Source organism: Chlorocebus sabaeus, chromosome 20, assembly GCF_047675955.1.
Source record: "Chlorocebus sabaeus isolate Y175 chromosome 20, mChlSab1.0.hap1, whole genome shotgun sequence".
Lineage (NCBI taxonomy): Eukaryota > Metazoa > Chordata > Mammalia > Primates > Cercopithecidae > Chlorocebus > Chlorocebus sabaeus.
The window spans coordinates 13,080,512-13,106,066 of record NC_132923.1 but is presented as its reverse complement, the minus strand read 5'-3'; the positions used below and the strand labels follow the sequence as shown (position 1 = coordinate 13,106,066).

The window sequence follows — 25,555 nt, the reverse complement described above, 5'->3', positions numbered from 1 at the left end:
CGCCTCCTGGGTCCTGGGGGCTTCAGAGCTCCTGCGCGCGCTTCTGGTTCTGCACTCCTGATTGGTCAGGTTGCCGCGCCATCACACCTCCCTCTGCTTTCAAGGTTGAGAAGGAAGCAGAGATGGGGGGTGGGGCTAAGCGGCGCGTGCGCGATACTGTTGCTGCCCCTTTGCTGCTATTGCGTTGCAAAAAAAAAATCCTGACTAGGTAGCCTTGGACCTTTTCTGTGCTAGCCAGTCTAAAGGAGAGAAAGAGTTCTGCAGCTGAAGGGGCAGTCGGGTAGTATTAAATTTAAGATATTAACCCCTGACCTGGCTCACAGGAGTGTGGGGATAGGGGCGGGGAAGGGCCTTAGCACTGAGAGCCGAAAAGTATAAAACCATTAGTTTCGGCGTCAGGCGGTTTGAAAGGTTCTGCAGGTCCTGTTTTCTGCGTAATTTTTCCGTGATTACTGACTGATTTAAACACGACCCCTTGAACAATATTGATAAAAACCTCTGAGACCCGCAGCCCCTCCTTGCAGCGTGTAGGAGCTGCCGGCGTGCCCAGCAGCTGGTGTTCCCGTCCGTACCTCCAGAAGAGCCCAGCGCGTGCACCATCCCCACCCCCTAGCCTCCCTCCCCACCTACGGCTTTCACGCACTCGCAGTGATTGTTTTGCCCGCTCCCGCCGCCGCCGCCGCCGCCGCCGCCGCCGCCGCCTCCGCCAGAGGAGCAGCAGCGCTTGTGCAAACCGGGAAGATGGCGGCCGGCGGCGGCGGAGGCAGCAGTAAGGCCTCCTCCTCGTCGGCCTCTTCGGCAGGGGCTCTGGAGTCCTCGTTGGATCGAAAATTCCAGTCGGTAACCAACACCATGGAATCCATTCAAGGCTTGTCGTCTTGGTGTATAGAGAACAAAAAACACCACAGTACTATCGTCTACCACTGGATGAAGTGGCTCCGGAGATGTGAGTGTTGGGGGTGACTAGGGAAGGGAAGACTGGGGAAATGGAAGGAAGTGTGGCCCGAAACGCCTGGGGTTTTCCCACGGAGCCTCAGCATTTGGTTGGGGTTGTTCACATTAAAGGTTTGACCCCAGTGTTCCCAAACCCAGACTCCATTCCTAGCCAGGATTGTCTTGAATTGCAGGAGACTCATTTCTTGGGTTTTTTAGCTATTGAATTGTTGTGACCTTGGGCCGTTGGGCCCAGATCCATAGAGATTTACGTATATATATTTTTAATATTTCAGAACCTTGTAAGGTATATTGATTTTTCCAAACCTTCGCGGAAATTGTAGCGTCTGTTTATTTCTTACAGGCCTTGACGTGTTAGTGATTTCTGGCTTTCCTGATGGTAGGCAAGCTGTGGTTTTAATCAGTAGTAAATCCAGTGATGTTTAATACGGAGTGCCTTGTCTGGATGAATGTATCTAAAACTTGGGATGTGTAGTAAGGAGAGCCTTACCTGGATGAATGTTAAGAAGCAGCATGAGCTCTGCATAGATCTGAGGCACCACCGAGTTTTACCTGTACCTGTGTTTGCTGCAAGAAAATACAGGTTTCTTGTATACTGACCAGAAACAACTGCGATACTGTAGTCATAGTATCATCATTAATACCTTAAAATATAAATCATGTCCAGCTACTTTTTTTTTTTTTTGAGATGGAGTTTTGCTCTTGTCGCCCAGTCTGGAGTGCAGTGGCGCGATATCGGCTCACTGCAACCTCCGCCTCCCGGGTTCAAGCGATTCTCCTGTCTCAGCCTCGCGAGTAGCCGGGATTACAGGCGCCCGCCACCATGTCCGGCTAATTTTTTGTATTTTTAGTAGAGACGGGGTTTCATGTTGGCTAGGCTGTTCTCGAACTCCCGACCTCAGGTGATCCACCTGCCTCGGCCTCCCGAAGTGCGGGGATTACAGGCGTGAGCTCCCCCGTGCCCGGCCCCGTTACTTTTTAATTACCTGAAATACCTTTTTACACAATTGAGTTGATCTCATGGGTAATCACAAAAGGAAATGTGCTTTTTGAATATGTAGTACCTTTTTCTCCAGTTACGCCTTTTTTGTCTTTATCCTGGAGATTTTTCCATTTTGCTGCTTTACTACAGAAATGAGCTCTGTTAAAGCATGGATTGTTTGCAGAAGGTTTCAAATCTTATAGGAGGAAGTGTGGAGAAGTCACTGTTTCCTGCTGAGAAGAGAGGGTTAACTCTTACTCCATATATATCTATTAGAATTTTTCTTTGCTTCCTGCCTGCGGCATTTCACCAGTGAGACCCATCATCCAGTTATTCTGCCTTATTTCACTTCTGCCATTGCTCCTGTAGTGTTTTGATTTGTTTACCTTTTAGAGAACAGATAGATAAAGTTTGCAAAATTATAGGCCCCATGCTTCAAACTATTTGTGTTTAAAGTTTTGAGAGGGATGTTTTGTGGTTCTTTGAATAATAATGCAGAGAAATTAGTAGATACAAGACAGAATTACCTGTGTTTACCAATAACAGATCAAATAGTTTTCTTGCCCAGAGATAAAATTATAACGTGCAAAAACATCAAATATGCTAACAGTCATCATCGAAGACTCACATGTTAAGTATCTGCTATGTGCCCAGCCATCTCATTGTACCTTAAAATCGTCTGAGAAGTAGATTTTTTAATCACTGATTTACAAACGAGGAAACTAAGACTCAGAAATTAAGTTGCTTAAGGTTACTCAGTAAAATGGTGGGGTTAGGGTTTGACTTCAGCATTAACTTTGTAAAATAATGTTTAATGTACTTGGTACACCAGTGATATATTGCAAGCAGTTCTAATGTGAGTGAGAGAACCTATTCTCCACCCTATTTTAAAACATTTTTACTAAACTATACAAGCATTTTACATTTCCTCACCTTGGGCTCTGGGGCTTTAACTGTATGGTTACATCATTTGCAAGAATAAGTTGGTCCCCGTCCTGTCTCTGCTGTATGGGATCACCAGTGACAATTACAGTTTTTTTTCTAGTCAGCAATAATGAGATATAATGAAGCCAGAATTTTTTACCTCAGCTGTTGTTGCTATTGTGCCTGAGCTTATTTCCTTTGTTGATATCTTAAGAGTGAAAAAATGAATGCTCCAGGAGGGCAGTGTGTCAGTTGAAGTGCATTGTGTATAGTTTATATAGTTAAGTGCTTTTGGCTAAAACAACATCATACATTGATGTTGTTTTTCTAGCGGAATGGAATTTAACTTTCCAAAATGATTAAGGGTAATTTTAGTCATTTTGTATTTACATTTAATGAACTTCATTGATCTCACTGTAAATAAAGTGTTTTGAGAGAAATATTTAGCAGAATGGTGTGGGGCGCAATGAAAACAGGTTATGCATGCGCCTTGTTTTCATTTAAGTTCTTATTTCTTTACAGTTATACTTAGTTTAGTTTGAGTTTGGTTTCTAAGTCAGCTTTAGGAAAAATTGTGAAGTAGGTATCTTTGTCATTCCCAGCCTTTCTGTTCATTTTCCTGATGCCACTTTGCTTATCTTTTTTCTTCTGACATCCATTATTTAGTAACTTATATTTATATTTAGACCTCAGTATAAATTTAAGTAACTGTTAGATTCCAGAGATATTTTTATTTTATCCTTTATTTCATAATGTGTAATTAGACTTTTGTTCATATAAAAGGAAATAATTTAGAGAAATAGGCTACCTGAGGATATGTTCCAGATATATTTTTATTATATTTTTATTTTATCCTTTTTTTTTTTTTTGAGACGGAGTCTCGCTCTGTCGCCCAGGCTGGAGTGTAGTGGCGCGATCTCAGCTCACTGTGACCTCCGCTTCCCAGGTTCAAGCAATTCTCCTGCCTCAGCCTCCTGTGTAGCTGGGACTACAGGTGGGGTTTCACCATGTGGGTCAGGCTGGTTTCGATCTCCCAACCTCCGGTGATCCACCCGCCTCAGCCTCCCAAAATGCTGGGATTACAGGCATGAGCCACCGCGTCCTTCTTTTCTTTTCTTTCCTTTTTTTTTTTGAGATGGACTCTCACTCTGTCGCCCAGGCTGGAATGCACGATGTCGGCTCTCTGCAACCTCCGCCTCCCGGGTTCCTGTGATTCTCCTGCCTCAGCCCCCTGAGTAGCTGGGATTACTGGCGCACATCACTAAGCCCCGCTAATTTTTGTATTTTTAGTAGAGACGAGGTTTCACCATGTTGGTCAGGCTGGTCTCGAACTCCTGACCTCTTAATCCGCCCACCTCAGCGTCCCAAAGTGCTGGGATTACAGGCGTGAGCCACTCTGCCTGGCCTATCCTTTATTTCATAATGTGTAATGAGACTTTTGTTTGTATTAAAGGAAATAATTTAGAGAAATAGGCTACCTGAGTATATGTTTCATAGATGATGAGTTCTTTTAATTTGCTTGACTACAGCATTTGTTACCATCTTTTTTTCTTTTTTCTTTTTGAGACGGAGTTTTTGTGCTCTTGTCGCCCAGACTGGAGTGCAATGGCACTATCTCAGCTCATTGCAACCTCCACCTCCAGGGTTCAAGCAGTTCTCCTGCCTCAGCCTCCCGAGCAGCTGGGATTACAGGCACACGCCACCACGCCCAGCTAATTTTTGTGTTTTTAGTAGAGACGTGGTTTCACCATGTTGGCCAGGGTGGTCTCGAACTCCCGACCTCAGACCATCATTTTCTAAAGTGATCTTTCTGTAGCATAAACAAATGTCATTCCTCTGCTTTAAAACCCTGCAGTGATATCTCATTGGAACAACGTGAAGATCTGCATTTCTTTTACATTGATCTATAAGTCCTATACAATCGGCTCTGCCTACCTCGGGCTTCTTCACATCCTGCCTCATTCTCATTGTTTAGATCAAAGCTCAAATATTACCTCCTCAGAAAGACCTTCTTTGATTACCTTCTTTCTTTTTTTTTTTTTGAGATGGAGTCTTAATAGATTTTTTAAGTTATGTGTATCTGTTTAATTTAATTTAATTTAATTTAATTTAATTTAATTTAATTTTTTTGAGACAGAGTCTCACTTTGTCTTCCAGTCTGGAGTGCAGTGGCATGATCTCAGCTCACTGCAACCTCTTCCTCCCAGGTTCGAGTGATTCTCTTGCCTCAGCCTCCTGAGTAGCTGGGATTGCAGGCATGCACCACTACGCCCAGCTAATTTTTTTTTTTTTTTTTTGAGACAGAGTTTTTCTCTTGTCACCCAGGCTAGAGTGTAGTGGCATGATCTCGGCTCCCTGCAGCCTTCGCCTCCCGGGTTCAAGTGATTCTCCTGCTTCAGCCTCCCAAGTAGCTGGAATTACAGGCATGCGCCACCATGCGCGGCTGATTTTTGTATTTTTAGTAGAGGCGGGGTTTCACCATGTTGACCAGGCTGGTCTTGAACCCCAGACCTCAGGTAATCCACCTGCCTCAGCCTCCCAAAGTGCTGGGATTAGGTGTGAGCCACCGTACCCGGTGCCTGGCTAATTTTTGTACTTTTTGTAGAGACAGGGTTTCACCATGTTGGCCAGGGTGGTCTTGGACTCCTGATCTCAGGTGATCTACCCGCCTCAGCCTCCCAAATTGCTGGAATTACAGGCGTGAGCCACTGCGCCCGGCCTCACCTTATTTCAAGTAGTGCCTTCAATTGCTGTCGTATCATCTTATTTTCAGTATATATTACCGTGTTTGTTACACGTTTATTGTCTGGCTTCCCTCCACCAGATGACAGGGCTGTCTTGTTTGCTGCCCTGTCCCCAAACAACTAGAATAGTGCTGGCATACAGTTAGCAATCAGTAAATATTTGCCAACATAATGTTGTGAAATAGCTAATCAAGAACTTAAGGAGCAGAATTGCTTTAATTTCTGTTTATCAGAAGGAAGCATTTATAATTTAGTGAAATAAATTACAGGTACAGTAGTTGGAGGTATGGATTTGATGTGCAATTTACCCAGATTATCATTTCTATACTTCTTCTTTCTTTCTTTTCTGTGGGGAGGTGGGGGAGGGACAGAGTCTGGCTCTGTTGCCCAGGCTGGAGTACAGTGGCATGATCTCCACTCACTGCAACCTCCACCTCCTGGGCTCAAGTGATCCTGCCACTTCAGCCTCCTGAGTAGCTGGAACTGCAGGTGCATGCCACCACACCTGGCTAATTTTTATGTTTGGGTTGTTTTTTTTTTTTTTTTTTTGATACAGAGTCTCGCTCTGTCGCCCAGGCTGGAGTACAGTGGCGGGATCTCGGCTCACTGCAACCTCCATCTCCTAAGCTCAAGTGATTTTCATGCCTCAGCTTCCTGAGTAGCTGGGATTACAGGCACATGCCACCATGCCCAGCTAATTTTTGTATTTTTTAGTAGGGACGGGGTTTCACCATGTTGGCCAGACTGGTCTCAAACTCCTGACTTCAAGTGATCTGCCCACCTCAGCCTCCCAAAGTGCTGGGATTACAGGCGTGAGCCACCACGCCCGGCCAAATTTTTATGTGTTTTGTAGAGACAAGGTATTGCCATGTTGCCCAGGCTGAACTCTTGGGCTCAAGCTGTCTGCCTGCCTTGGCCTCCCAAAGTGGTAGGATTACAGGCATAAACCACCAGGCCCAGCCCTTCTTTCGCATTTTTAATGTAAAATGTGAATCAATATGGAAAAGTATAAAAGAGTTAGGCCTGTGTTAACATGTTAACTCCAGTCACTTAATACTGGATGACACTTTGCAAAGTACTTAAACTGTGAGCCTCTGTTTTTCATAGTAGTTCTGTACCTGTAGATGAAAATTCTACAATCTACAAGTAGAGATAATTCTGTCTACTTGTAGAGGAATCGTATGATCTCTCAGGGGTTTTGGCTAGATTTAAGAAGATAATGCATGTATTTCATCATTGGGCCCTAGCACATAGAAAACATTCAAATTGTTTATTATTTATGATGATGATAGTTATGCAGATAAAGTTTTAAGATCCAGAGTATTAAAAATAATTACATCAGAATTTTGTTTTGGGCACCTTGGCACAGTGCTCTGGAAATTACATTCCCAGTTTGTAAGAGACAAATTGTACCAGCCTCTCTAGTAAATTAGGGTATTCTTTGAAGAACTAGTAGGACAAAATGGAAAATATTGTGTTCATGACATCCATTTTGTCTTTTTTTTTTTTTTTTTTGAGACATATTCTTGTTCTGTTGCCCAGGCTGGAATGCGGTGGCGCGATCTCAACTCACTGCAACCTCCACCTCCTGGGTTCAAGTGATTCTCCTGTCTCAGCCTCCCAAGTAGTTGGGATTACAGGCGCACACATCACACCCAGCTAATTTTTTGTATTTTTTGTAGAGAGGGGGTTTTGCCATGTTTGCCAGTCTGCTCTCAATCTCCTAAGCTCAAGCAGCCCACCCTCCTTGGCTTCCCAAAGTGCTAGGATTACAGGCATGAGCCACCACACTCTTCTTAGCTGTTTTTCATAGAAACTTTAAATATGTGTAAAAACAGAAGGGTAATGACACACCATCTTTCTTTTTTTTTTTTTTTTTTTTTTTGAGACGGAGTCTCGCTCTGTCGCCCAGGCTGGAGTGCAGTGGCGCAATCTCGGCTCACTGCAAGCTCCGCCTCCCGGGTTCACGCCATTCTCCTACCTCAGCCTCCCGAGTAGCTGGGACTACAGGCGCCCGCCACTGTGCCCGGCTAATTTTTTTCTATTTTTTAGTAGAGACGGGGTTTCACCATGGTCTCGATCTCCTGACCTTGTGATCCGCCCGCCTCGGCCTCCCAAAGTGCTGGGATTACAGGCGTGAGCCACCGCGCCCGGCCGACACACCATTTTTCTACTGATCTCCCCACTTCAGTAGTTACCACGTAACAGTCTTTTTTCACCTATCTCCTTAACTTTACCTCCTCTCCCTTAGTACTTTGAAGTAAATCTCAATGTAAGCTGGTATGTTTTTTTACAAATGAAACATATAAACGTGGACTAGAAAAAAATGTCTTCATACAGGATTTTTTTTTTGCAGAGGATTTACAAAGCACAGTTAATCTATGCCAATGGTTTCTCAGTTTGGATATCAAGATCCTTAGATGGACCATGAAGCTGGTAATAATTTTATAGCTTAACTTTTGTTAAGTGCTTACTATATGCCAGGCACTGTTCTAAGCATTTTACACATATTAATTCATTCAGTTCTCACAACTCTTTTAAGTAGGTATTATTATGATCTCCATTTTGCAGATTAGAAAACAGAGACACCAAGAGGTTAAGTAACTTGCCCATGGTTACAGAGCTAATAGATGGTGGAGATGGAGACAGAATTCAAACCCAGGCATTCTTAATCTGCGTTGTACACTCTTACCCACCATCCTACACAGCCTTTCCTATTCATAAAATATTTTCTACAGTGCAAGAAAATTTTGATAGCTTCCTTATTTATTCAAGATTTAGACTGTATAGATTAATTAGAATGTCAAGATTTTAAATTCTTGTGTTTTTTGTTTTTTTCCCCTCTGTGGCAAAACTATCTTTTAGTGATTTGAAGTTCTGATAGGCATTTATTTATGTTTTTCATTAAAAAAGGGAAAACAAATGGAATGTAATTATTGAAGCTATCGTCTAGGTAAAAACCTTTCTAAATATGAGGTTCATTTAGATTGATGACATGTAGAGTGTAACAGTATTGCCATAGGCATACAGCTTTTTGATCACATATGATACATAAACAAATTAGTGATATAGGTGGGTAGATACAGACCCTAACTTTGAGTTATAAGATGAAATTTGTTTATAAATCCCTACCTTACATTCAGTTTTTTCAGTATTTATTGAACACCTACTGTGCCAGGTCATTGTTTAGGCACAGGGGATACAGCGGGAGAACAAAATGAACAAAAATTTTTGCCTTCACAGAGCTTAAAATTTAGCCGGGCGTGGTGGCGCACACCTGTGGTCCCAGCACTCAGGAGGCTGAGGCAGGAGAATTGCTTGAACCCGGGAGGCGGAGGTTGCATTGAGCCATGATCATGCCAGCCTGGGCAACAGAGTGAGACTGTGTCTCAAAAAAGAAACACACACACACACACACAAAGACAATGTATACTCTAGTAAGGGGAGACAGACAACAAACAAATAAGTAAAATATTAAACATAATAGAAGGTGATAAATGCTCTAGAGAAATAGAAAGCAGGGAAGCGGGAAACAGAAGGGTTTGCAGTTTTACATTAAATGGTAAGGGAAGGCCTCACTGAGAAGGTGACATTTGAGTAGGGAGGTATGATATTAAGCAATATAGACATGAGGATATGAGGTGGGAATGTGCAAGACTAAGTGAACAGAAAAAACAAAAGTCCTGAGGTTAGAGTGTACCTGGTGAGTTTCGGGAGCAGCAAGAAAGCTTCTGTGGCTGGAAAAGAGTAGATAAAATGAAGATTAGTGGATGAGTTCAAAGAGATTATGGTGGGTGGTGTTGGGGAGGGGAGAAATGGGATTCACCAAGGGTTTTATAGGCATTGTAAAGATTTCGGTTTTTATTCAGAGTGAGATGGCAAGCCATTTAAGCAGAAGGAGATGAACTCTTTTGTTTTTTTTTTTTTTTATTGAGACGGAGTTTTGCTTCTGTTGTTCAGGCTGCAGTGCAATGGCACCGTCTCGGCTCACTGCAACCTCTGCTTCCCAGGTTCAAGTGATTCTCCTGTCTCAGCCTTCCAAGTAGCTGGGATTACAGGTGCATGCCACCATGCCCAGCTAATTTTTGTATTTTTAGTAGAGACAGGGTTTCATCATATTGGTCACGCTGGTCTTGAACTCCTGACCTCAGGTGATCCGCCCGCCTCAGCCTCCCAGGCTGTTGTAATCCAGTGTAAAATATTCATGGCTTGGACCAGGTTTTGGCCAGTGGAAGTGATAAGTAATTTAATTCTAGATCTATTTTGAAAGTAGGTCCAACCAGATTTCTAGATGGATTAAATGTGGGGTGAGAGAGGAGAATAATCAATAATGACTTTTTTTTTTTTTTTTTTTTTTGCCTGAGCAACTAGAAAGATAAGAGTTACATTTATTGATATGGGGAAGGCTGTGAGTGGAGCAGATTTTGGGAAGGAGATGAGAAATTTAGTTTTGGATGTGTTAGGTTTGGGATGTCTATTTTAAGAAATCTTTTTAAAGATATAATTCACAAAAAAATACTCATTTAAAGTGTACAATTCAATTGTTTTAGTATATTCATAGAGTTGTTCAGCAGTCACCATAGGGTGTCTAGTATATGGATTGTTTTTAGAGCCAGGAAGCTGGAAGAGATCAACTAGAGAGAGAGTGTAGATAGGGAAGTAAGTCTAGTAAGATAGAGTGGCAAGTACAGATAGAGAAGAGGTCCAGAGAGAAGGCTGTGGTATTGTGAAATCTGTATTTGGTCTCTATCCCGTTTCCTGGCATACTACTTCAAAAATCCTTGGTTCTTCAAAGTGATAAGTGTCATTTTGTATGCTAATGAGTTGACTGATGGTTAGCATCCCCTGGGTAGCCTAAGGATAGGGGCTGGTCACTGGAAAGAATAAGGCAGGACTAGAGGTTGTGACTTTCTGCCCTACCCTCTAACCTCTGGGGAACGGAGAAGGGCTGAAGGCGTAAACTGAACACCAGTGGCCAATGATCAATTATGCCTTCATAACGAAACTTCCATAAAAATCCAAGAGGACCGGTTTCAGGAAGCTTCTGGACAACCGAACATATGGAGGTTCCTGGAGGTTGGCATGCCCAGAGAGAACATGGAAGCTCTGCACTCTCAGCCCTACTTTGCCCCCTCCATCTCTTCATCTGGTGTTCATTGGTGTCCTTTGTTATGTCCTTTATAATCAACCCGTAAACGTGTTTCCCTGAGTTCTGTGAGCTGCTCAAGCAAATTAATGGAATCCAAGAAGGGGGCTGTGTGAACCCCGATTTATGGTGGTTGGGTCAGAGCAAATGTTAAAACAACCTGAGATTCGTGCTTGGCATGGGAAGTGAGGCTCAGTCTTGGGAGATTGAGCACTCAGTCTGTGGTATGTGATGCTCTCTTCCAGTGTCAGAATTGAATTGGAGGGCACCTAGCTGGTGTTCATTGCAGAATTGCTTGCTTGGTGTGTATGGGGAAATCCCTCATACATTTGATCAAAGAAGTCTTTGTTGATTGTCGAATAAGAATATAGGAAAAGCACTTTAAATTTGTTTATTACTCTATTCTCAGAAGGCCGTTGGGGCATTCTAGTATTTTAGATGACTCTTTCTACTTAGTCTAGTGTGTTATTGACTTAGGTTCTTTTTGAGGTTCAAGGTAAACTTTGTCTCAGCCCCCCAAAGAAATAATAAATCTATTTTGGTCTCTTGCATATTTTTACTCTTGGTTTAGGCTTAATGACATTTCTGGATTCATTGAGCAGGAGCTCTGTTATAATTGCATTATTATCCATCCTCTCCCTCCCCTTTAGATGCCTAAGTCACCTTTTTTTTTTTTTATTCCATTGCTCTAGGTTCATAGAGTTATAGGTGGTATTTTTCCAGGTTTCTGGCAATGTTTCAAAACATGGGACTGTCTTTATAAGTTATAATTACTGTAATGGTATATATTAAGCCTTTTTGTCTGTATTGTGAGACTTTCCAAGCCGTTGTTGTCTTCTTCCTTTCAGCTGCTTTGTCTCTCACAGCAGAAGGGTGATTTCATCCATGGCCTTAGGTGGGTTTGAAGAAATATGTAAAACATAATTTTGCTATACCAAATTCCATAGTAAGCTAAAGGGTAAATTTTGCAGCAAATAAACATTCCCGTAACTCAAAGTGTGAAACACTACTGACAAACTTCACATGGTTCTGTGGCGTGGAGATATCTTGAAAATTACAATGGCAATGGAAAAACACTAATATTAAAATTTGCCCCCACAGGCCATCCCAGAATTACTTTAATGTTAGTTTTGTCTGTAGAGGAGTGATGAGTGTATGTATGTGCGTAATTTTTTAGGGAGTAGAGGCTTACTGATTTTATTCTTTTTTGTTGTTGTTATCAGCTTCCTTGGGTTGAATGATTTTACTCTTAATGATTTGGCTTCCTGCCTTTCATAAACTAATAAATAATAGTTGCATCAAAATTCTTTCTTCTGTCTAGGCTTTTGTCAGTTATGGTCTCTTTTTTCCTCCAACTTTTTCCAAGTGTTTATTGTTTTATAGCAGTACTTTTAAAAGTCAAAAGGGGAGATTTTGGTCAGTTGTTTTAAAATTTCAACTGAGAATTAAGGATATATGAGGTTTAATTTGTTGAAGGAACTCAGAGACCCTAATAAAAATTACCCAAGAACGGAACAATTTACAAACCAGCTTGACTGACTTTCTCATCTATTTGTCAAGGAAACAAAAAGTAGTTGTGTTTTGTAGTGATTTCAAATTCCACTGCCCCCACAGATATTAATTATAGAACACTGGAGGAATGTACATCTTAGGGAGAAAGTAGTAGAACTTAGTTATTCCTTTTGAGAAAAGGCAACAATTCCATCTGCGCTTTGAAATATTAAAGCTTTTCTGGCTAAGATAAAGATAGTTTTTAAAAATGCTTCATTCTTATTCTGTTTTTAGAGAAATATTGAAATAGAGGCTCTTTGATGAAAGAAATGAAATGTTTGGTTTGCTGGGTTTAAATTTTACTAGTGTTTGATTGAGGCCTTGATCTCTCCCTCATCTTTCTTTCTTCACTTCTTTCTCTTATAATTAATTTCACTTACTTGCACTTTCTAGTTCTTTGGAATCCATTAGCAGAGAGATAGGGTGATTCTTTACTACCCTTTAGTAAAAGTTGCACTGTGAAAGGAAAAAAGGATCTTTTAATGTTTGGAATTATAACTTAACATTTTTTGTTTTAAAAAACCTAGAATGGATCCTGAGCTGTGTTTTTGTGTTCCTTTACTATCATCATAGTTTTAGAGCGTAGCATGATACAGTCTTTTAAAATGACGATCTTTGTGTCTAGGAGGCAGTATTACTTGAAAGATTAAAATTCTCTTACAATATGTTATGCCTAAAGATACAGAATGAGAAAATGAACTTAGAAATATTGAGTGCTGGCTGGGGGCGGTGGCTCATGCCTGTAATCCCAGCACTTTGGAAGGCCAAGGTGGGCGGATCACCTGACGTCAGGAGTTTGAGACCAGCCTGGCCAACATGGTGAAACCCTGTCTGTACTAAAAATACAAAAATTAGCTGAGCGTGGTGGCATGTGCCTGTAGTCCCAGCTACTCAGGAGGCTGAGGCAGGAGAATCGCTTGAACCCAGGAGGCGGCAGTTGAAGTGAGCCGAGATTGCGCCGCTACACTCCATCCTGGCAACAGAGCGAGACTCTGTCTCAAAAAAAAAAAAAAAAAAAAAGAAAAGAAAAGAAAAAAGGAAATATTGAGTGCTTCCTCTGTGTAAACCCCTGTACTGGGTGGTGAAAGAGATGGAATTATAAGGAACTTAACATTTAGTAACTAAGATAGGAATTGAACAAATATAAGTGGTTCTGGGAAGTATGATAATATGAGTTTTATATGCTTTAACAGTTTAGAATAGGTATCACTTTGGTTGTATTGCCGGATCCTTATTGTTTACTGAGGATCCTCACTAGCTATCAAACATGTATTACCTATAATCTTGATGTCAGCTCTGCAAAACAGGAATTTGTAAGTTTATAAAAAATATGAATTTATAAAAGATAAATGTATAACAGATAAATTTATAAATTTATTAAAAATCTATAAATTGAGTCTCAGATAAGTAAATTGATTATTTTGGGGAAACTGTCAGAACATTTATAGCGTAGGAAAAGGAAACCATGCCTGGTTTCAGGGTGGTTAAGCATAATTTTAGTTTTCTTTTTGTTTTATATAAGCAGAAGGTGAAGGTAAGTGGGAGAAAGAAAAGAAATACAGTGGATTCAGGCCGGGCGCGGTGGCTCACGCCTGTAATCCCAGCACTTTGGGAGGCCGAGGCGGGTGGATCACGAGGTCAGGAGATCGAGACCATCCTGGCTAACACGGTGAAACCCTGTCTCTACTAAAATACAAAAAATTAGCCGGACGCGGTGGCGGGTGCCTGCAGTCCCAGCTACTCGGGAGGCTGAGGCAGGAGAATGGCGCGAACCCGGGAGGCGGAGCTTGCAGTGAGCCGAGATCGGGCCACTGCACTCCAGCCTGGGCGACAGAGTGAAGACTCCGCCTCAAAAAAAAAAAAAAAAAAAAAGAAATACAGTGGATTCAAAGCCCAAGTTACTTACAAGAATGTTGTTATTACTTAATAATGTTCTTAAATTTCCAGTCATTAATGTAGTTAATTTTACAAACATAACACTAATAGTTTAGTAAGAAAATAACATTTACTGAGTTCTTATGTGATTGCATTTAATATGACAATTCATTAGTTAATATATTATTACTGAGTAAATCTATTAGTGATGTATATGTAAATTACACTGGTGACAGGTAAAATAATAAACCCTATAAATGATAATAAATTAAGTACTTGAGGGCTCAGTGAGGTTAAAATAACTTGTTCAAGGTACACAACTAATGAACAATAGATTGAGCCAGGTTGCAAACTTAGCCAGTCTTGACTCCAAGGCTTACACTTTACCGTTATGGTAGACAGCTTCCTGCTTCTTTAAAAGTGTATTGGTATTTTATAGTGTTCCATGGACAGTGTGGTATGTACAGGATAAAAGTTCCCAAACAGCCTTGCACCTGTCCATTCTCATATAGAAGCAAGTAGGAGAACCCACTTCTCTCCTTTTAAGCCAGACCATTAAACAGATTTGCAAAAATGTAAAGCAATTTACTCCCACTAAATTTTTGTTTTACAAAATATAGTTATTTTTAATTAAGAAATAATTTATTAGCTAGACAGGGTGGCTGCCTGAGCACCTGTAATCCCAGCAACTTGAGAGGCCAAGGTGGGTGGATCACTTGAGGTCAGGAGTTCGAGACCAGCCTGGCCAACATGGAGAAACCCCGTCTGTATTAAAACTACAAAAATTAGCCAGGCATAGTGGTGCACGCCTGTAATCCCAACTACTTGGTAGGCTGAGGCAGGAGAATCACTTGGACCCAAAGGTGGAAGTTGCAGTGAGCCAAGATGGTGCCACTGCACATCAGCCTGGGCATCAGAGCGAGACTTCATTAAAAAAAAAAAAAAAAAAAAAAAAAAAAACGGCCAGCGAGTTGGCTCATGCCTGTAATCCCAGTACTTTGGGAGGCCCAAGCTGGCGGATCACAAGGTGAGGAGTTCGAGACCAGCCTAGCCAATATGGTGAAACCCTGTCTCTACTAAAAACTACAAAAATTAGACCATCATGGTGGCGTGCGCCTGTAATCCCAGCTGCTTGGGAGACTGAGGCAGGAGAATTGCTTGAACTTGGGAGGCAGAGGTTGCAGTGAGCCGAGATCACGCCATTGCACTCCAGCCTGGTTGACAGAGCAAGACTCCATCTCAAAAAAAAAAAAAAAAGAAAAGAAATAATTTATTAATTATAATGGATTTATTGTTTTTAATGAGTTAATGGAAGTTTTTAAATTCTTAGGTTTAGTTTCTTTGTATTTATTTTATTTTTATTTATTTATTTTTTTGAGATGGAATTTTGCTTTTGTTACCCAGGCTGGAGTGCAATGGCGCAATCTCGGCTCACTACAACTTCCGCTTCCTAGGTTCAAGCGATTCACCTGCCTCAGCCTCCTGAGTAGCTGGGATTACAGGCACATGCCACCATGCCCGGCTAATTTTGTATTTTTACTAGAGACGGAGTTTCTCCCTGTTGGTCAGGCTGGTTTCGAACTCCCGACCTCAGGTGATCTGCCCACCTTGGCCTCCCAAAGTGCTGGGATTACAGGTGTGAGCCACCGCGCCCGGCCCCTATTTTATTTTATTTTTATTTTTTTGGGACGGAGTCTTGTGTGCAGTGGTGTGATCTCGGCTCACTGCAACCTCCGCCTCCTGGGTTCAAGCGATTCTCCTGCCTCAGACTCCTGAGTAGCTGGGATTACAGGCGCTCTCTACCACATCCGGCTAATTTTTTTGTATTTTTAGTAGAGACAAGGTTTCACCATATTGACCAGGATGGTCTCTATCTCTTGACCTTGTGATCTGCCCGTCTTGGCCTCCCAAAGTGCTGGGATTACAGGCGTGAACCACCACACCTGGCCTTTATTTTCTTCATAGCTTTTCTCATTATAAGATACTGCCTTGTTTATTCATTTATTTGCTTATTTGTTGAGACACATGGCCCCCCTCACCCCCAAAAAGAATGTAAACCGCTAACAACAGATTGTTTGTTTTGTTCACCACTGCAGCCTCAGCACCTAGAAGAAGGCATGGAACATAGAAAGTGCTGTAAATTGGCAGGGTGTGCTGGCTTATGCCTGTAACCCCAGCACTGTGGTAGGCCAAGGTGGGAAGATTCTTGAGCCCAGGAGTTGGAGACCAGCCTGGGCAACATAGTGAGACCCCCATCCCTACAAAAAAAAAAAGGTAGACGTGGCGGCGCATACCTGGCTACTCAGTTCTGGCTACTCAGGAGCCTGAGGTGGGAGTATTGCTTGAGCCTCAGAGGTTGAGGCTACACTGAATTGTGATTGTGCCTCTGCACTCCAGCCTGGACAGCAGCAAGACCCTGGCTCCAAAAACATAAAAATGCTTAATCAATGAATCTTTCTTAAGTGTGACCCCAGACCACACGTTGAGAACTGCTGCAATAGGACACAATTTTTTGTTAAATTTATGTATATAGGGAGACATACTGTATTGTACTGTTATATGGTGGTTAGTTGGTAAAGAACATGGACTTTGATCTCAAATAGACATTATGGTTGCTACTCACCTCTTAAAACTTTTAAATAGAGATAATAATTGTATAGTTCACCTTATATGATTGTTGGTGGAATTAAATAAGATGCTTCATATGAAGTGTTTTGCAAACTACTTGACATTTAGAAAATTCAGCAAATGATAACTTATCATTTATTTATTTATTTATTTATTTATTTATTTATTTATTTTTGAGGCGGAGTCTCGCTCTGTCACCCAGGCTGGAGTGCAGTGGCCAGATCTCAGCTCACTGCAAGCTCCGCCTCCCAGGTTTACGCCATTCTCCTGCCTCAGCCTCCCGAGTAGCTGGGACTACAAGCGCCCGCCACCTCGCCCGGCTAGTTTTTTGTATTTCTTAGTAGAGACGGGGTTTCACCGTGTTAGCCAGGATGGTCTCGATCTCCTGACCTCGTGATCCGCCCGTCTCGGCCTCCCAAAGTGCTGGGATTACAGGCTTGAGCCACCGCGCCCGGCTGATAACTTATCATTTAAAATGCAATTATGATTTACAGTTATTATAGCATGTTTTATGCAGGCCTGTCTGCGTAAGCTTTAAATTCTTCCAATTAATCCCGCATACTCTATGTGAAATGTTAAGGTTAATAATCTAATAATCTAAGGCTAATAATCTAAAGGTTAGTAATCTAATAATCATGGATTTTTTTAAGCCCTTTCTTATTAATGCTGGCGAATAGCAAAAGAACATATAATTTGGAAGCTGTTTCCTATTTTGATTATTTCAAGGACCTATTCATATAGCAACATCTTGTAGTTCCAGAAATTCATTGGTAACTTAAGAATGTTTCATGTTTTTATAGCTTGTTTGTTTGTTTGTTTTGAGACAGAGTCTGGCTCTGTCGCCCAGGCTGGAGTGCAGTGGCGATCTCAGCTCTGCCTCCCGGATTCAAGTGATCCTCTTGAATAGCTGGGATTACAGGCGCCCATCACCATGTCCGGCTAATTTTTGTATTTTTAGTAGAATCGGGGTTTCACCATGTTGGCCATGTTGATCTTGAACTCCTGACCTCAGGCAGTCTGCCCACCTCAGGCGATTTGCCCGCCTCAGTCACCCAAAGTGCTGGGATTACAAGCGTGAGCCACTGCACCTGGCCTATAGCTATTGTGCTGTAATATAAAATGCATCTTATTGGGTGTGGTGGTACTTGCCTGTAGTCCCAGCTACTGGGGAGACTGAAATGGGAAGATCACTTAAGGCCAGGAGTTTGAGGCCACAGTGTACCCTGATCATGCCTGTTAATAGCCACTGAACTCCAGCCTGGTCAACATAGCAAGACATCTTTCTAGTTTTTAAAAATAAATGAATAAGAGATGAGACAAGGTTTCACCACGTTGCCAAGGCTGGTCTCGAACTGCTGGGCTCAAGCAGTCTGCCCACCTCAGCCTCCAAAAATGCCAGGATTATAGGAGTGAGGTACACTGTGCCTGGTTGGGATTTTTAATTTTTTATTTTTTGAAACAGAGTCTCACTGTGTTACCCAGTCTGGGGTGCAGTGATGTGATCATGGATAACTGCAGCCTTGACCTCCCGGACTCAGGTGATCTTTCCCATCTCAGCCTCCTGAGTTGCTAGGACTATAGGTGCAGGCCACCGTGGCCAGCTGACTATTAAAACTTTTTTAGAGATGATGTCTCGCTATGTTGCCCAGGCTGGTCTTGAACTCTTGGACTCAAGCTATCCTCTTGCCTTGACCTCTCAAAGTGCTAGGATTATAGGTGTGAGCCATGAGACCTGGCCTCAAAGAAGATATATATATATATATATATATATATATATTTTTTTTTTTTTTTTTTTTTTTTTTTTTTGAGATGAGTCTTGCTGTTGCCTAGGCTGGAGTGCAGTGGTGCAATCTTGGCTCACTGCAACCTCCACCTCTCGGCTTCAAGTGATTCTCCTGCCTCAGCCTGCCGAGTAGCTGGGATTACAGATGCGCACCACCACGCCCAGCTAATTTTTGTATTTTTAGTAGAGACGGGGTTTTGCCGTGTTGGCCAGGCTGGTCTTGAACTCCTGACCTCAGGTTATCCACCTGCCTCGGCCTCCCAACTTGCTGGGATTACAAGCGTGAGCCACCGTGCCCGGCCAAAGAAGGTATTTTAAAAGGACATCAATATTCTTGGTGTCACTGGATTTTTAAAAATAAATAATAGAAACAAGGGGTATAAAAAAATCTACATTAGATCAACAAAGACCAAATATTATCATATTTTCGTGTTTTTTTTTTTTAAGAGATAGGATCTTGCTATGTTGCTCAGGCGGGCCTCAAACTCCTGGGCTCAAGCTATCCTCCCACCTTAGCCTTCTGATAAATATTTTAAATTGAAGACATTTCCAGAAGAAAATTTTATATTAAGATACACATTTTTGAACGATCAATTTCACTTTAAGAAGACTTAAAAAACCTGATAATAGAAAAGTGAAGAGCTTTTGAAATTCATTCATAGGACATCCCCACACATGCATACTATTTTTAGTATCAACTAGGATAAGAATTCACTTCTGTCCTCTTAGGCTTCTCAGATTGCCATATGTAGCACATATGTATCAACTGACAAATGTGATAAGATACGGAGAAAATATACCATACTATAGTAGTGAACAGAAATAACAGTACAAATTTGTACTTTGTACAACGGAATTTCCCAAAAACTGGTGATAGTTTAGGGTTTCACTGTCAAAGTTTAGGAACTACCAAATTAAAGTTAAACCTGCTTTCATGCTGCTGGACTTTAGTACCCTTAATAAAAAGACCCATGAGTTTCTGGAGGGGGTGGGTAGGATATTCAGCATTTTCCAAACTTATTTGACCATGGAATCTCTTTCTTTTTTAGCCGTCTCATGTGATTAATGTTTCCTGGAACATGCTTAGGGAAAACTTTGGTAATGTAAGTGTTTCTAGGAAAATCCTAGTTGCAGAGCAGAGAGTACCAATTTATATTTGTGTACAGTAAGAAAGGCTTCATGGAAGAAACGGTTTTTCAAAAACTGTGTGAAACAGGTGAAAGAAGACATCCGACATATAAGTAAAAGTGTGAAAGAATCAGAGAGGAGTCATAACCAGAAGGCACACATGCATAGCTAAGTGAGAATGGAAAAGACAAAGAGAAGGAATAAAAGGCATTATTATTGTTGTTATTATTATTATTATTATTATTATTATTATTATTATTTGAGACGGAATTTCGCTCTTGTTGCCTAGGCTGGAGTGCAGTGGCACAATCTCTGCTCACTGCAACCTTCGCCTCCTGGATTCAAGCAGTTCTCCTGCCTCAGCCTCCAAGTAGTTGGGATTACAGGCGCCTGCCACCATGCCCAGCTAATTTTTTTTTTTTTTTTTTTAATTTTTAGTAGAGACCGGGTTTCACTCTCTTGGCCAGGCTGGTCTTGAACTCCTGACCTCAGGTGACCCACCTGCCTTGGCCTCCCAAAGTGCTGGGATTACAGGCATGAGCCACTGCACCCAGCCAAAAGGCATGATTTTTAAGACATAAGAGTTGTGGTAGGGGAATATATTTAAAAGAAGGTAACTAGCTGAGTGTGGTGGTGGCGTGTGAAGTCCCGGCTAGTTGGGAGACTAAGGCAGAAAGATCATTCAGCCCAGGAGTTAAAGGCTATAAGGCATGGTGATTCTGGCTGTGGATAGCCACTGCACTCCAGCCTGGGCAACATAGCAAGACCCCATCTCTTAAAACAAGTAATTGCATGTACGCATAAAAGCTACAATAAATAGTGATTGTAACACTGAACTAAGGTTACTTTTTGTAGTACTAGTATTAATATAACATTTGGGTTTTATTCAAAGCTTTTGAAATTCATAAAACTGAAATTAAATCAGTGAAGTGGCTGGATATACGGTGGCTCATGCCTGTAATCCCAGCACTTTGGGAGGCTGAGGTTGGAGGACTGCATGAGCCTGGGAGTTTGAGATCAGCTGGGGCAACATAGTAAGAGTCCATATCTAACCCCCCACCCTCGCCCCCACCAAAAAAAATTAGTTGGGCGTGGTGGTGTGTGCCTGCAGTCCCAAGTACTTGGGAGGCTGAGACAGAATTATTTGAACCCGGGAGGTCAAGGCTGCAGTGAGCCATGATTGTGCCACTGCACTCTAGCCTGGGCAGCAAAGCAAAATCCTGCCTTTAAATAAATAAATAGGTAATATATTTAATATTTTAAGAATTATTCTAGAATATCAAATAAAAATATAAATTTACTAAACTGTAAATATTAAGTATGGGTTATCATAATACAAATCATTAGCTCCTACTGGCTTTGCCATGTCCTTTGACTTTGGTCTTTTTGTTAGAGGTACCCTTAGTGTTGTCATGTGTGATGTAGCTTGTTAGGTTGGACTTCAGTTTCATCTTGCCATGCTTGACTCTCTCGAGTAGTGCTTTCAGAACTGTCTCTGTTTAGTGGTTCAGAATTGCTGAACTTTTAATTTTTCTCTTGGCCAACTTGGCTAAGATGCCCTAATAGAAGTCTGAATCCTTTCTTTCCCCAAAGAGAGGTCCTTTATTATGGAGGGTTTTTCCCCCCTTGGGTGCATATTCTCAAACTTTTAAGTAGGTGGCGACAAGCGTAGAGGGGATTGAGTTAGGGGAGTTTCCTGAGTTGAGTAATAAATTGTAGATAAGTAGGGTATAGTTTGTATTGAAAAGTGAGAGGGGTGTGCTGTATGATTAGATAGAGAGAAGACATTAAGATAAGAAAGATAAATAAAGCCGATTTTGTATTATGCCAACAAAAATACTATATTTTGGTTCTTATTTATTTTTATTTATTTATTTATTTTACTTTTTTTGAGATGGTAGGGGGATCTCACTCTGTTGCCCAGGCTGGTCTCGAACTCCTGGGTTCTAGTGATCCTCCCACCTTGGCCTCCCAACATGTTGGGATTACAGGCATGAACCACTGCACCCGGCCTGTATTTTGGTATTTGAAATAGCACAGTTGGCCAGGTGTGGTAGCTCACGCCTGTAATGCCAGTATTTTGGGAGGCCGAGGCAGGTGGATCACTTGAGCCCAGGAGTTTGAAACTAGTCTGGGCAACATGGCAAAACCCCATCTCTACCAAAAATACAAAAAAAAATTAGCTGGGCTTGGTGGTGCTGCATTTATCAATACCATAAGTTTATGTCACTTTTTACAAAATGAACCATCTGAAATGGTGGGCACCTGCGGCTGGACACCTCAGTCTGTGATACATATCAAGTAGTCCAACTTTTTTTGGTAATGTCATGACTTTTTGTTGCTCCTTTGGAGCACTTCTGACATCACTAGTGGCACTTCGTGTGGGTCCCATGTTGTTTACTTAAGGTTTACAATATTGCACTAAACCTGAAAAATATGAGAACCACAAGAGATCACTTTTTACTGACATATGCAATTTTCTGGAGAGATGAACTGCTTACATAGAGATAATTAGCATCACAGGGTGTTTTAAGTGGATATCACAATGCTTGAGCTCACTGCAGTAGCAACAGGAGATGGCTACAAAATTATTACAGTACAGTATGTACAGTAGTGAATTTTATGCAGTTATGATTTAATACTGAATTTTTATGATTGTTTACATTACTCAACTGTGGATGGCTGCACATATGTCTTTAAGTGTGTGCATAAGTTTTGATAAATTTTAACTTTTTAAAATAGGTTTGTTTATATTTAATGGTAGTAAATGAGAAAATAGCGTCTACATAGTTTTTATGCGTTCATGACATACCTAATTTTCTCAACTTTTTAAATAGTTTTAGACTACATGGTTCATCTGTGAGTTTTTTCAAATTGTTGTAAATCTCCTAAAATTTTGAAAATGTGTTTATTGAAAAATCCACGTATAAGTGGGACCCGTGCAGTTCAAACCTGTGTTGTTAAAGGGTCATCTGTCTAAGCATATGTTTACTAGTTAATGGGTAAGCACTTCAGAGTACAGTGAGTTAAGCGAGAAGAGAATAGAGCCAATGAAAGAACCTTGGGAACACCAGAGTTTCAAGAGTTAGTGCAAAAACAGGTGTCTTAGGGAGAGGAGAGAGGATCAGAACAAAATGGTTTCTCGGAAACTAAGGGAAGAGAAAGTTTGCCAGAGGGAAGGAGCATGATTGTACCGGGTTGAATCTGTACAGGTGAAACTGTACTGTTTCTAGTCATGTGACAGGCTAGATATTTTGCAGGATCCTTCCACCAGAAATACAACTAAATCTTGCAGAAGTTGCAACAGACTTTTTTTTTTTTTTTTTTTTCCATTTCACTCTTGTCACCTAGGCTGGAGTGCAATGGCATGATCTCGGCTTGCTGCAACCTCTGCCTCCTGGGTTCAAGTGGTTCTCCTGCCTCAGCCTCCCCAGTAGCTGGGATTGCAGGCAGGTGCCATGACACCCAGCTAATTTTTGCATTTTTAGTAGAGACAGGGTTTCACCATGTTGGCCAGGATGGTCTTGAACTCCTGACCTCAGGTGATCTGCCGCCTCAGCCTCCCAAAGTGCTGGGGTTACAGATGTGAGCCACTGTGCCTGGCCATTTTTTTATTTTTTTCTTTTTGAGACAGGGTCTCTCACTCTGTCATCCAGGCTGGAGTGCAGTGGTGTGATCTCAGCTCACTGTAACCTCTGCCTCCTAGGCTTAAGCCATCCTACCACCTCAGCCTCCTAAGTAGCTGGGACTACAGGGATGCACCAGCACGCCCGGCTAATTTTTGTATTTTTTTGTAGAGACGGGGTCTCACTATGTTGCCTAGGCTGGTCTTAAACTCCTGAGCTCAAGCAGACCACCCACCTTGGCCTCATATAATGCTGGGATTATAGGCATGAGCCACTGCACCTGGCCCAGACATAATTTTTAAGTAAAATTTTAGCTTCGCAGTAGTTTTGCATTTACAGAAAAGTTGTGAAGATAGTACAGAGAGCTCTTGTGTGTGTGTGTGTGTGTGTGTGTGTATGTGTATGTATGTGTGTGCATATATATGCGCATATACATACATGTATATATACATATATATGAATATATACATATATACGTGTATATTCATATATACATATAATAGATATATACATGTGTACATATATACACATATATACACATATACACACACACACACATATATATACATACACACCCTGCATCCTGTTGCCCTGTCGTTAACATCTTACATTGGTGTGGTATGTTTATTAAAACCAGTGAATCAATATTAATATGTAATTTTTTTTTTTGAGATGGAGTCTTGCTCTGTCGTCCAGGCTGGAGTGCAGTGGTGCGATCTTGCAACCTCCGCCTCCTGGGTTCAAGCGATTCTTCTGCCTCAGCCTCTCGAGTAGCTGGGACTACAGGCACACACCACCACACCTGGCTAATTTTTGTATTTCTAGTAGAGACAGGGTTTCACCATATTGGCCAGGCTGGTCTTGAACCCCTGACCTTGTGATCTGCCTGCCTCAGCCCCTCATAGTGCTGGGATTACAGGCGTGAACCACTGCACTCGGCCTAATATGTAATTATTAAGAGTCCATATTTTATGAATTGCCTTAGTTTTTACCTACTGTCATTTTCTCCATAACTCCACATTTTGTTATATCTCTTTAGTCTCCTCTAGATTTTGACAGTTTTGTTTTGTTTTTCCCTCCAGACAGAGTCTTGCTCTGTTGCCCAGGCTGGTGTGCAAAACTGTCAAAATCACAGCTCACTGCAGCCTCTACCTCTCGGATTTCAGCAATCCTCCCACCTCAGACTCCCGAGTAGCTGGGGCTATAGGTGTGCACCACTACGCCTGGCTAAATTTTTGTAATTTCTATAGCAATGGGGTTTCACCATGTTGCCCAGGCTTGTCTTGAACTCCTGAGCTCAAGCGATCTGCCTGCCTCGGCCTTGCAATGTGCTGGGATTACAGGTGTGAGCCACTGTGCCCACAGTTTTCTTTTAAGCTTCTCTAGATTTGATCAGATATTTTGTAGAATGTCCCTCAGTATGGGTTTGTCTGTTTTTGTTGTTGTTGTTGTTGTTTGTTTTAATGATTAGCTGGGGTTATTGGTTCTTTGGAGGAAGAACACAGAGGTGAAGTTCCATTTTCATCACATGATATGAAGAGTGTCCATCCTATCAACATGGCTTACTGCTAATGATACTAACCTTGATCACCTGGCTGAGACAGTTTTTTTTTCAGATTTCTTCTTTTTTGAAGCCTCTTACCACATTGTACTCTTTGGGAAGAAGACACTGCACAGCCCACAATTTAGGGGAGTTAATGCTGTCTACCTCCTTGAGGAGGCAGCATCTATGTAAATTTTTCAGAATTCTGTGTAGACATTTATAAGCACACATTTTAATGCATTACTGGGTATACTAAAAAAAGCAAGGGAGGTTTCCAAGGGTCTGTTCCCTCACAAAAGTAAAGAGTCAGCTGAAACAGGAGCAGTCAATAAGTTTGTGAGCAAACAGGACTGGCAAAGTTTTCCTGAAGGCAAATGCTCACATCAGCACTGATGGGATACTAAGCCTTGGGCCCCCAGGAAAGTTGAAAAGCCCCTTGAGAAAGATGCTGAATTGAACCTAGGTCAGTATCGCCCCTAACTCTCTGCCAGAGTAAATGCAAATACATTTTTAGAAAAAGCTGTCTCTGATTAGGCTTTCAGAATTCCCATAGATAAAATTCAACAAAATATAAACTTACAATAAAAGAATTGCCAAACACAAGGAAATAAACTACTGTGGGTGAGATTTAATAGAAACAAACCTCAAAGACTTAAACTATTGAAATAATA

At 41.6% G+C, this 25,555-nt stretch overlaps 1 protein-coding gene across 10 annotated transcripts in view; it reads left to right on the top strand.

The window, feature by feature from the left end:
- Positions 1–155: 155 nt before the first annotated feature.
- The window catches only part of RPRD2 (regulation of nuclear pre-mRNA domain containing 2), a 113,525-nt gene continuing 88,125 nt past the window's right edge, over positions 156–25,555 (top strand). For all 10 annotated transcript variants that reach the window (XM_037998012.2, XM_037998006.2, XM_037998011.2 and 7 more), the window contains exon 1: positions 156–946. In XM_037998012.2, the coding sequence (XP_037853940.1) occupies positions 742–946 (205 nt within the window). In that variant the 5' untranslated portion in view covers positions 156–741. The remainder of the gene's footprint in view (positions 947–25,555) is intronic.